The sequence below is a fragment of the Eumetopias jubatus genome, unplaced genomic scaffold (assembly GCF_037043125.1).
Source record: "Eumetopias jubatus isolate StellerSeaLion01/CBP00866 unplaced genomic scaffold, mEumJub1_p1.0 scaffold_12, whole genome shotgun sequence".
In the NCBI taxonomy this organism is placed as follows: domain Eukaryota; kingdom Metazoa; phylum Chordata; class Mammalia; order Carnivora; family Otariidae; genus Eumetopias; species Eumetopias jubatus.
The window spans coordinates 29,169,758-29,182,055 of NW_028274818.1; the positions used below are offsets into that span (position 1 = coordinate 29,169,758).

At 56.1% G+C, this 12,298-nt stretch overlaps 1 protein-coding gene across 2 annotated transcripts in view; it reads left to right on the forward strand.

The window, feature by feature from the left end:
* CACNA1S (calcium voltage-gated channel subunit alpha1 S) overlaps positions 1–12,298 on the forward strand; it is a 67,755-nt gene that overhangs the window by 46,040 nt on the left and 9,417 nt on the right. For both annotated transcript variants that reach the window (XM_088017123.1, XM_028120206.2), the window contains exons 24-33: positions 144–290; positions 766–967; positions 1,442–1,600; positions 2,953–3,063; positions 3,767–3,850; positions 9,496–9,552; positions 10,409–10,537; positions 10,735–10,800; positions 11,380–11,471; positions 11,904–12,063. In XM_088017123.1, the coding sequence (XP_087873249.1) occupies positions 144–290; positions 766–967; positions 1,442–1,600; positions 2,953–3,063; positions 3,767–3,850; positions 9,496–9,552; positions 10,409–10,537; positions 10,735–10,800; positions 11,380–11,471; positions 11,904–12,063 (1,207 nt within the window). The remainder of the gene's footprint in view (positions 1–143; positions 291–765; positions 968–1,441; positions 1,601–2,952; positions 3,064–3,766; positions 3,851–9,495; positions 9,553–10,408; positions 10,538–10,734; positions 10,801–11,379; positions 11,472–11,903; positions 12,064–12,298) is intronic.

The window sequence follows — 12,298 nt, forward strand, 5'->3', positions numbered from 1 at the left end:
CGGAGTGCCCAGCAGTGTCTCCTCTGGTCCCCTGTCTGGGCCTTCATTTCTCCTGCGCGCTCACTGCCCAGGCCCAGAGGACGTGGGTGGGGAGGAGGCAGCCTGGCCTTGCACAGTGGAGTGACTGAGCCTCCCTACCTCAGGGGCTACTACTACGTGTACAAGCATGGGGACCCCACGCAGATGGAGCTGCGTCCGCGCCAGTGGATACACAGCGATTTCCACTTTGACAACGTGCTTTCGGCCATGATGTCACTCTTCACGGTGTCCACCTTTGAGGGATGGCCTCAGTGAGTGAGGGCTGGGGCCTGGGTCCCACACGGGCACGGTGCGGGCAGTGCCAGGGAGCCGTCTTGCCCTTCTGCAGCCCTTGCTGCGCTGTGCCAGGCCTGTGGTAAGCGCTCAACAGACCCACCAGCTCGGAGGTTTTGGAGGACTAGTATGTTGACTGGCCACCCCGAAGACATCCTGACCTGGCGGTGCTGACAAAATGTCCCTCATCCCCCAACAGGTGTAGGCCTCTCTGCCCACATGGGGAGCCCTACTCATTGATTAGGGTAGATGGGGCATCCCATTGAAAAGCGGGCCCTTTCCAGGACCTGTTCCAGCATTTTCTGGCGTGGTCCTAATTTCTCTCCTGTCGCTTGATGGTTCAGAAAGCTCCCTTGGCTCCCCATGGCCAGTGGGGTAAAACCCAACCTTCCTGGCCTGACACTCTGTCTCATCACCCCAGTCCAGCCCAGACTTTTCTCTGCCCATCCCAAGGCTACTTTACCAGGCCATAGACTCATACAAGGAGGACATGGGTCCCGTCTACAATAACCGGGTGGAGATGGCCATCTTCTTCATCATCTACATCATCCTCATTGCCTTCTTCATGATGAACATCTTTGTGGGCTTCGTCATCGTCACCTTCCAGGAGCAGGGGGAGACTGAGTACAAGAACTGTGAGCTGGATAAGAACCAGGTACCTGGGCTGAGGTGGAGAGTGGAGCTCCAGCCGGCCTTCTGCCAGCCTGAGCCCTAGGCTCTGGACCGTGAACGTCCTGGGGCCAAGGATGACCCCCAGAACTTCCATTTCATGCCCAGACCCAGCCTCCACACACTCTACCCCATCTCCGACCCATCCCCAACATGAAGCAACACAAGTTGGTGGTGTGGGAGTCCACTCATGGAACCCTCATCGTGCCCTGAGGAGGCCCTTCAGAGCCCTGGCTGGGGCTAGGGCCATGTTTGAAATAGGCTGCGGGAACACAGGGGAGCCCAGGGCCCATTGGGACTCTTCCCTTAAACAGGCCAGCAGAGCCCATCGGCCACGAGCTCCTGGCCACAGCTGCTCCTGGCTGACCAGAATGCAGGGTGCCCTCCAGCCCATGCATGTGAGTGTGAGAGTGAGGGAGGGATCCTCTGTGCTGACCCGCCCTCTGGTGTTGTGTCTCAGCGACAGTGTGTGCAGTATGCCCTGAAGGCCCGCCCGCTGAGGTGCTATATCCCCAAAAACCCATACCAGTACCAGGTGTGGTATGTCGTCACCTCCTCCTACTTCGAATACCTGATGTTTGCCCTCATCATGCTCAACACCATCTGCCTAGGCATGCAGGTAAGGGCCCCCCCGGCAGACAAGAGTCTGATGGACCGGCACTGGGGCAGGGAGGTGGGTAGGACAGGGTTCCTCTCTCCTGCCCCCCCCACGATACTTTTCCTGGCACTTGCTAGGTGCCGGGCACTGTGCGGTGAGGTGCCATGGGGGGAAAGAGAAGCACCCCGGGCCCAGGCCTTGTTGCCAGGCACCCACCGGTTTATTAAGAAGGAATTCACACATACAAATAGCTACACAGTTCTGTAAACAGGAGATGGCTAAGCAGAAGGACAAAGCAGCGTAGGAAGTAGAGAGTGCCTTCTTGGTTTATGTTCTGCTGTTGCAAATGTGGACGATGGAGTTGGTTGGCATTTTGGCTCCGGTCTCAAGAAAAATGGATTTAATATTCACAGAACAGGTGTCTCTTAGGAGTTGAGCATAGACAATATCATAATCAGCAGCATCGTTAGCAAACCTTAATTAAGCATCAGATCCCGTCAGGCCTGTATAAATAGAATTGTGCAGCTAGGCTCTCTGAGACACACCCAGCCGCGGGACTCCGCATTGCCCCGTGATGAGGACATGGAAAAGGAATCACGGAGCCAGCAGGCCCAGGTCCTCCAGAGGCTCGTGAGCAGTGGCTCAAGTTTGGGTCTGAACTGGGCACAGACTTAGGCAGTCCTGCCAAGACACGGTAGGGTGGGGGCAGCACCAGATCCTTCTCAACTATCTGGGAAGGTTTTGTGGGAAAAGTGGGATTTCGTCAACTTTCCAAAAAGAGCAAGAGATTCCTGGCAAATATTATAAGGAAATATATTGAAGGAGGACCACAGTGGTGGGGCACAGGGGCTGAGGTTCTTGCTTCGACTGCCTCGCTGTCATGGGGCAGGGGGTGGGGGGCAGTGTGCAGATAGTCAGCCTGGTGAGCTCAGCGGTCCACCAGTATTCCAGCAGTGGCTGATAATACCAGCTCTAGAACCAGTGATCTTCTCTCCTGGTTCTGTGCTCGGATGACTAGATGGAACCTGTCCCAGAGCCCTGCTTGGGGGGGGCCTCTCCTCCTGGCCGTCCCGTAACAGATCTGGAAGGGAGCTCTGGCCTTGTTAGCCCGCGTGTGGACCAGCCTGCTCAGCAGGACTCTTGCCTCCTCCTTGCACCATCTCTTCGGGGGAGAGGGGGATCCATCAGACTTGGTGGAGTTCAGGAGGTGGCTAAAGCAGGCACCTAGTATTCTGAGATTTTAAAAGAAATTGGGCAGGAAGGCCGAGGAAGAGGAACGCGGGTGGCCTGGGAAGAGCACGGAGCTCTGGGAGGGCAGCCTGCAGAGCGGGGAAGCCAGGCCCTGCAGCCCCCTCTCCTGTGCCTCTCCACAGCACTACAACCAGTCAGAGGAGATGAACCACATCTCGGACATCCTCAATGTGGCCTTCACCATCATCTTCACCCTGGAGATGGTCCTCAAGCTCATGGCGTTCAAGGCCAGGGTGAGCCCTGGGATACAGGACAAGATGAACAGGTGGAGCCTGGTGGGATGGGGGCCTTCTCATGGAGCACCCCCACCCCGGTCTTGTTCTACTGAAGGGCTCCTTCGTCCAGCACTTCTGCTCCCACTCTGCTTACTCCTTGGCCCATTTCCACCTCCAGACACAGGGCATGCAAGATATTCAGGCTGCCAGAACTGGCGATGATAATAGGTGTTGGCTGCCTCTTTCCTGCGCCCTCTGTTGAGCTTGTCTTATGTGCCCTGCCTCCCCTTCAGCTTCTGAAGAAGAGGCCCAGGGCTGGGGGAGTATTTCGCTGTGCCTTTGGTTCCCCAGTCCACTCCCACTGCACCCAGCCCACCTGGCCACCCCCTGGCAGGTCCACACCATCGAGCCCCAGACAGGGCTTTGAGCTGGGGAGGATGAAAAAGAGGACCCCGAATCCTGAGTTCTCAACCATTCTCTCCCTCCCCTCTGACCACATCATGCACTGGAGGGAGAGAAATACAGAACCCAAGGGAGAGGAGGTAGGGGGGTGTGGGGGCAGGAGGGAGCCCTGGTAGAAAGTAGAGCCACATGTACCCCACCTTGGCCCGGCTTGGCTATTCTGCATTACCTCGGCTGGGGGCCACCACCACCTGCTGGCCATCCAAACTCCTTCCCCCTAAAGCTCACCCCCTGATTCTCCCATCGCTGTCCTTCCCAGGGCTATTTTGGAGACCCCTGGAATGTGTTTGACTTCTTGATTGTCATCGGCAGCATCATCGACGTCATCCTCAGTGAAATCGACGTGAGTATCAGGCAAACAGAGCCATCACTGGGGTGGGGTGCAGGCCCTTGTTCGGTCCCCAGAAATGCGTGGGGTACCCACCGTGTATGCAGCGTGGCACCCTGGGGACTTACAAAGATGGAAATGACAGGAGCCACAAGCCTACAGAACGGACAGACAACTCAGATTCCAGGCGGACATAATCCATGGTCCAGGCTGCCCAAGGCAAGAGCTGTTGTGGAAGGGAAAGGTCTTCTCTGGGTGGAGTGGTCAGGGAAGGCTTCACGGAGGTTGCACAAACTGAAGTGGGTCCTGAAGGAAGGGGAGCTGGTGATTGGAGGCGGAGGGAAGAGCAAGCACCACAGGCAGGCTGCTGTAGGAGGGGCACGGAGTAGGAGATGAATGATAGAAGATTCAGGGCACTGAGAGGTCCTGTTTTGCAGAAGCATGTGAGCATGCGGAGGAGGGCAGAGGGGGTACGACTAGAGAGGGAAGGGGTGGCAAGGGGGCCTGGGCTTTTATGTAGCAGGCAATGGGAAGTCACAGGAAGTGTTTGAACCGAGCAGTAGAAGGATTAAAGCTATTCTTCTAAAAAAATTAATCTAGAGGCAAGGGGCAAGAGGTAAGAATGACTAAAATGAGAGCACCCAGTTAGGGAGTAGGTCATTTATTTACTTATCACATAGTATTTGTCGAGTACCTCCTACCCACGCCAGAGATACAGCAATGAACAAGAACATGGGGGCAAGCAGACAATAAAAGATCTCTAACTTGGCAGGTAGGTCCAGTGTGTATTCCAAAGAAAAACAAAGCAGGATAAAAGCTTAGAAGGGAAGGGAATGAAGGGTTGGTGTCAGGAAGATATTTGAGTGACGACGTGAATAAAGCAAAGGAGTGAGCCGTGCAGGTGTTAGGAGAGTTGGGAGAGAAAAACAAGTGAGTACAAAGGCGCTGAGTTTGAGGGACAGCAGGAGGCCCTCGTGGCTGGCGTGGAGAATGCTGGACATGAGTTCAGAGACAGACGGCCGGGGGCCAGATGGCCTAGTCCCTGGAAGGCCATGGTTACGATCTTGCATTTTATCCTGAGAGAGTTGAGAGCCGCTTGGAGGGCTTAAACCTGGTCTGGCTTTAGTTCTAAAAGGATCCCCCGGCTGCTGTGTTGAGAGCAAGCTGTCGGGGACACGGGGCTGGCCCAGGGAGGGCAGTCAGGAGGCTGTTGTGATTGTCCATGAGAGGTGATGGTGACTTGGTGGCTAGCTGTGGATGTAGCAGGAATTGTGGCAATCTGTTTGGGAGGTTGAGCTGACAGAATTTGCACATGGCCTTGATTTAGAGTGAGAGGGAAAAAACAAACTGAACGTGACTACAAGGATTTTTGTCCAAGGAATTAAGCTTCTGTTTACTGAGATAAGGAAACTGCTAGAAAAGCAGGTGTGGGGCAGAAACCAAGATTTCTGTTTTAGACGCGGTAATTTAGGATGCTTACGAGGCATCTGGATGGAGACACCAAGTAGGCTGGGATTTATGAGTCGAGCTTAGAGGTTAGGGCAGGTTGGTGTCTAAATTTGAAGATGGTATTTAAAGTCGTGGGAGAAGGTCCTGAGATAAAGGAGAACAGAAAAGTCAAGGAAGATGAGAGCCAAGCATTGACTTGATTTTGGCAATGGGAAGATCAAGGGGGACCTTGGCAAGAGCAGTTTCAGTGGAATTATGGGGAAGAATGCCTGGTTGCAGTGGACCGGGGAAGGAGAGCAAAGAATGCAAGCAGGGGCAATTCCTTTAGGGTGTTTCTCTCTACAGAGAGAAATGGGATAGAGGCTGGGGGAGAATGTGGAGCCAAGGAGGGTTTCCTTGAAAATGGGAGAAATAGGGGCGCCTGGGTGGCTCAGTTGTTAAGCGTCTGCCTTCGGCTCAGGTCATGATGTCAGGGTCCTGGGATCGGGCCCCGCATCGGGCTCCCTGCTTGACGGGAGGCCTGCTTCTCCCTCTCCCACTCCCCTTGCTTGTGTTCCCTCTCTCGCTATCTCTCTCTCTGTCAAATAAATGAATAAAATCTTTAAAAGAAAAGAAAAGAAAATGGGAGGAATGACGGCATATCCTTAGGCTCTGCAAATATCTGGTAGTGAGGATATAACTATAGGAGCAAAGCCTTTGAATAAATGAAAGTGTTTAAGACCCAGTGTCCCAGGGGAGAAGTTGGATTGAAGAAAGCCACAGTTTATCCATGGTAGCAAGAGGGGAAGCAAAACAAATGGGCACGAAGCAATGAGAGTTGGGGCTCAGATGGCAGGCGAGGAACAGAAAAGCTCAAAGGCAAGAGGATTTGGTGACCTAGGGCCACAGGAAGGAAGGAGTCAGGGTGACTCAGCACCTCCCAAAAAGAAAGACTTGGAGGGAGCACTCACCGTGATTCTGTTCTGGTGCTGTGGGTTTGGGTGCTGGGTACACAAGTGGAAATGGGTAGTGAGTGGTTGGAAATGCAGGAGAGGGGCCGAGTGTCGCTCTGCATCCATTGGGGGCGCAGCTCCATCCACAGGGGCTGGTGTCTGATGCACAGAAGTTGAAGCCTCGGGTGGGACCAGCCAGCTGCAGAGTTGAGCTTCCTGCAGAGTTCAAGCCAGCAAAGCCACTTGGTCTGCGATAAAGAAGCTGTCCATTGAGCAGGGTAGACTGTGGGGTTGAAGCCAATGATAAGGATGGAGCAGTCAGTGACCAGAAAGTGAGAAAAAATGGCCAAGCGCAAAGGAAACAGCTTTTGCAAGGAGTTCAGTAGAGATAGTTGCTGCAAAGTGGCGGGTGTTGATCAGGGAAAGGGAGACTACAGGCAGAGCCAGTGCAGAGGAGAAATTCACAACATGAGAAGAGATTGTTGAGGAAGGGATTATTTTCAGGGGTGACAGCAAAGGACACAAGTCAGACCACTGGAAGAGGAAGGGCGTGAGCAGAGGCCATAAGACTTGTGAAGGGTGCAAGGGAGCAGGGGTGTGGGGAGGAGGGAAGAGGGCATTCATCCTGGGCAGCCACGGGAGTGTCCGAGGCAGCCGGCCGAACCTTCCACTGAAAGGGAGGACAGGACAGTGGGCATGAGGGTGGGAACTGACTCTTGAGGACTAGCCGATGTGATGAATCCATCTGCAGGAAGAATGATGGGGCTGGAGTGGGCCTAGTGAACTCAGTTTCACCCTGGAGTCATGCTCGGCGGCCCAGGAGCTTGGGGAAAGGGACCAGACACCAGATGTGGTCTTGAGGGCCGGCACATTGCATGGAGCATCTTAGTGCAAACAAGGGCATTGTCAAAATGGCAGGACAAGGGTCCAGGCTGAGCGGGGAGGCATATGGCCCCAGGAGCTGGACCAAGAGAAGTGGGGTGGAGGGGATGAGGCCCCCGGGGGTGGAGTGAGAAACAGCGCTGGGGGCAGGCAGGAGGTTTCAGCCAGAGAGGTCTGTGTTTGAGATCTTCGAAGCTGAACTCTCCAGGCTGGCCTCCCTGCAGATTTGAAGCTTGGGTGTTGGGGGGGGGGGCGGGGTCACTGCAGGGTGAAAGAGGGGAGCAGGGGGCAGGGAAGAAGAGATCCAAGAATCAGAGGCTGAAATCAAAAGACGGCTGCCCTCTGGGCAGAGTGCCTGCTGAGCTGTATCCCGGGACGGGCGTGGAGAAGAGCACTCAGCCTTCTGAGCCACCCTAACCATGGCCATGGTGGGCTTCTGTTCAGGCGTGGCTGGGGACTAGCCCCAAAGCCAGAGCCTCCCCCATGTACAGGGCTTCCTTCTGAACTTCCTGCTGGCCCGATGATAAGCACTTCAGACTCTGCCAGCCCAGGCGTGAAGCCTATGGTGGGTGGGGAGGTGAAGAGGATTGGCATCAGAGGCACCTGAGAGGGGGCAGGGTGGGGGGGTGGACAGCTCAGGAAAAGTCTGGAGCCTGTGAGGAAGAAGCCCTCAGCCTGCGATTCCTTTAGGCTCAGCCCTGGCAGGAACAGCACCTTCCGGGGACTTGGCTGCCTTGCGGACTCTCTGGGGGAGGGCTTGGCCTGGGAATCCTGTTCACCCCCATGTACAGAAAGACAATGACAGAACTCTGTCTGCTCAGATCCTGAGAGGGTGGGGCAGACGAAGGGCAGGGTGGGTCCTGGGCAGAACCAGTGTGCACATGTGCGTGCGTGGGTGTGTGGGTATTGTATATTTCCATCTATGTTCAGTTTCCACTGGGGAATAGCATCCCAAAGGCCCCAGGGTTTGAAAGCAAAGTTAGGAGAACTCTAAAGAGCCAAAATAAACAGCCCAAATTAAAGGTAATTACTTCTTGAGGTTTGGGGTCCTTGTAGAGGAAGCCTGGGTAAATCGGAACAATTCTTTGGGGGTGGAGGACCCAGAGGGTGTCGGCCATTATTTGATTTTTAGGAGCAGAGATACCAGCAATGTTTCTTTGAAGTCATGTTAAGGCTTTAAATTTAGATATTGATTTCTATTCCTGACATACAAACCAGGGAGCAGACTAGGGCAACACTGTCTGTTAGAACTTTCGGCAATGATAGAAATCTTCTGCTTCATCCAGTACAGTAGCTGCTAGGCACTTGTGTTTGTTGGTCACTTGAAATGTGGCGAGTGCAAATGAACAAATGAATTTCTCATCTGGTTTAATTTTCACTGTAACTTAGAGAGCCACATGTGCTTGGAAGCTACCATACGGGCAGCGCAGGTCTAGAACACTGGTGGTCATCCTTGGCTGCATATTAAAATGCCCTGGGCTGCACTGAAACGTCTGAAGCCAGGCCCATCCCCTAGAAGCTGACTAAATTGGCTTGGGTGGGGAACCCAGCGAAGGCATCTATTGAAGTTCTTTGTGTGATTCTGATGTGTCGGCAGGCTTGAAAACCAGTGGCCCGGGGGAAAGAGAATGTTGCTTGGTGGGGAAACCGGTGTACTGGGAACCAGTTCACCCACAAATAATGGGAAGACAAAACAACGACTTCCCCTGTCCCGTGACTCCAGGACAAGGGTTTCTCCTGAAGGGTGGCCTAAGAGAGAAGCTGAGTAAATAGGAAAAACTGCTGCTTGCACACATGCAACACCTGCTCTTAAGAACCTGGCCACTGGGATGCAAGCCTTGGTCATGCTCGTGGGCCAGGGGCAGAGAGACGTCTGCTGTGGACGGCTCAGACTCCCGCGGAGGGCCTTTGCCCCTGCAGGATGGGACTTCCATAAGGGCCTGGGCGGCACAAGGGAGCTGGCAGCCGCCTTGGACCCAGGGAGATACAGGGGTGTGAGCCCACTCAGAGTGATGGGCCAGCACTTTAATGTGTCCCCTTAGGGATGTGTCCCCGGCATCTCATAACCCAGACACGCAGGAAGAACCTGGGCCCCTTGTCAGCTGTAGGCACGTCCCAGAGACAGGACGGGACCTGTCCCCATCTGGTCTTCCCTCCCCTTCTTGCTCCCTTGTCCCCAGCCTGTTGCCTCACTGTTCCCACAGCTTGGTCCTCACACCCACCCACCCCCGCCCCTGATTGGCAGCCACCTGGGGTCTTCATCCCTTGCCGCTCCTTTTCTCTCTTTAACTCTTCTGTGTGTCCTTTCTGACGCCTCTCCTCACTTGCCCCCTCTCCCCCGTGTCCCTCCTCCTCTCTCTCCTCCCCTGCCCCTCCCCTGGTCTCTTCTCTCCACAGACTTTCCTGGCCTCCAGCGGAGGACTGTATTGCCTGGGTGGAGGCTGCGGGAACGTTGTAATTCCGGGCTGCATGAGCCTGCCCCGCACGCCCGCCAGCTCTCCGCCCTGCAGCTTGCATGCTCAGGCCTGGCCGTGGCTTTGCATGGGGTGGATCCGGCCAGAGGGCTTCCTTCCCTAGAGCAGGCGCCCTGGAGGGTTCGGGTTCGGGTGGGGGCGGGGGCCCTGCGGCAGAACGTGCATGGATGCAGTGGCTTTCTCAGAGCTCTGGGAGACGGGGTGAGGGGTCTCTCTGGCACCCTCCGTCCAGATGGGAGCATCCAGAGAGGACTGTGACTGCTAGCTGGTGCAGGACCTTAGTGACAGTTCGCTGGCGCAAGGTCTCTGGGGACACAGGAAGCCTGGCAGGGCTCTCCCCTTCCAGAGTTATCCCGGTGTCTGAGGCTAGGCTTGCCTGGCTTAGGACAGCCATGTGCTGGGTGGGGTGGTGGAGTGGCCGTGTTGAATTGACGGGGACAGAGCACCCACGCTCTAGGGAAACTGCACTGAAAGTGTCCTCCGCTCAGTGGCAGTTTGAGGAGAAGGCGAGATGAGGCAGGAGGCCCCAGAATGACAGGCATTGGGCCTGGCTGCAGCCTCACTGGGCCCGGGGCCGAGTCCCTGCTGCCTGTCCTGAGAATGGGCTTAGCGCACTGCTTGGCCCATGTCCCTCCTTTTGGCCCAACAAGCCCAGAGCCCTGAGCCTGAGGAGGATCGGGCACTTAGTGCTCAGCAGGGGCCATGAGGTGGGGCTGGAGCTCCTCTCCGCCATGGACATCTCCCCGGCACATACACATTGTCCCTCCCGCCCCACCTGCTCCTTACCCCTCTGAGATGCCACCTCCAGACTGACCTCTGGGGCTGCTGGCCCGCAGGACCCAGACGAGAGTGCCCGCATCTCCAGCGCCTTCTTTCGCCTGTTCCGGGTCATGAGGCTGATCAAACTGCTGAGCCGGGCAGAGGGAGTGCGCACTCTACTGTGGACCTTCATCAAGTCCTTCCAGGTGTGCCTGCCCAGCCCGCCTGACCAGGCTCCAGGCCAGGTCGGCACGGAGGACCCGGAGAGGCTGTCGGGGACGTCTGGCTAGCCCAGGGTAGAGCCCCGGGGTGGCCATGGGGTGCACAGTGAGCTCAGGGAGGGGACGGGCTGCCGAGCAGGTGCGCCGAGCCCCGCGCACTGACCCTCCCTCCTCGCCACCAGGCCCTGCCCTATGTGGCTCTGCTCATCGTCATGCTCTTCTTCATCTACGCAGTCATCGGCATGCAGGTGAGAGACAGGGGGGCCCAGGTCAAAGGAGGGATCTTGGCCATGTGACAGGGGCATCTGGGGACCCTCGAGAGAGGCCTAATCATCATGGAGGCTGGATCCTCCACCCTCCCTGCCTCTTCCATCCTGGCCACCAAGGTGTCAGACACAGGACTGAGGAAGGACGCTGGGCACCTTATCCCCGGCGGCCACAGGACTGGTGGGCTGGGAGCCACCCAGGAGGAGACTTGGCATGTGGGTGGACAGCAGGGGCCACATGACAAGGGCCTCAGGTGGCCTCAGTCTACCCTCCGGCGAGCCCTCTCCCCCCGTTCCCCACATGGAGTCCCTAAGTTGGCTTGTGCTGGGAAAAGCCGTCTGCCCTCCTGCTTCCCCTTGGCTTGATGGGAAGAACTTCACCCAACCTTGAAAATAATCCGATTAATTTGACTCCCGGTCTGCTGTGGCCCGCAGTGAAGGGGACTTGGAGGAGGTAGGGGTGAGAGAGGGGAGCAGGTGAGGTGGGAGAGGACAGTGGGGCCTGGGCTGAGGGGAGGCTGTGATCTAGGTCCCAAGGTGGGAGCCTTTTGTGATTTGCAGATGTTTGGTAAGATCGCCATGGTGGACGGGACCCAAATAAACCGCAACAACAACTTCCAGACCTTTCCACAAGCTGTGCTGCTGCTCTTCAGGTTCAAGGCTCCCGCTGCCCCCACCCCATCCCCACCCCCTGCCCTTGGCCTTTGCTTTGCTCTACTCTGCTCCAGAGGCAAGGCCTGGGCTTCCTGGCCCCGGGGCCGGTGTAGCTACAGAGCGCCCCGTGCCCTGACCCGCTGAGGCTCTGCTGTTCCCGTCTTGAAATGTTTAATCGCTTTTGGAAGTCAGCTAAGCTCCCCACTGCTCAACCAATGCCATTTTTTAAAATCCGTTTTGGACAAGTGACCCCACATCTTCATTTTGCACTGGGCCCCAGAAATGACGTAGCTGGTCCTGAGTGGAGTATGGCCTATCCCCCCGGCTCTCATCCCGCTGAAGCAGGAGACGGGGCCAAAGGTCTCTTCACGGGAGCCGTGGGGCCTCAGTGCTGCGACCTTGCCTCACCAGCAGGATCCTGTCTTTTCCAGGTGTGCGACAGGAGAGGCATGGCAGGAGATCCTGCTGGCCTGCAGCTACGGCAAACTGTGTGACCCTGAGTCAGATTACGCCCCGGGTGAGGAGTACACGTGTGGCACCAACTTCGCCTACTACTACTTCATCAGCTTCTACATGCTCTGTGCTTTCCTGGTGAGACACCAGGAGAGGAGCCTGCCCGCTCCCTGCCCCGCCCCTGTCAGCTTCTGTCCCTCAGGGATTGGCCTCCGGGACACAGGAGATTCTGGTTAGATGGCCCCTTGTTCCGCATATCCTGGGCGTGACTTGATTTTCTGAGGGCTTTATCATGCTCCAGAGGGGTTGCTAAAAAGTTTTACCTTTTTTGATTCGCAATTAGTAATCAAAAGAATTTAATGGGGCTCTGTCC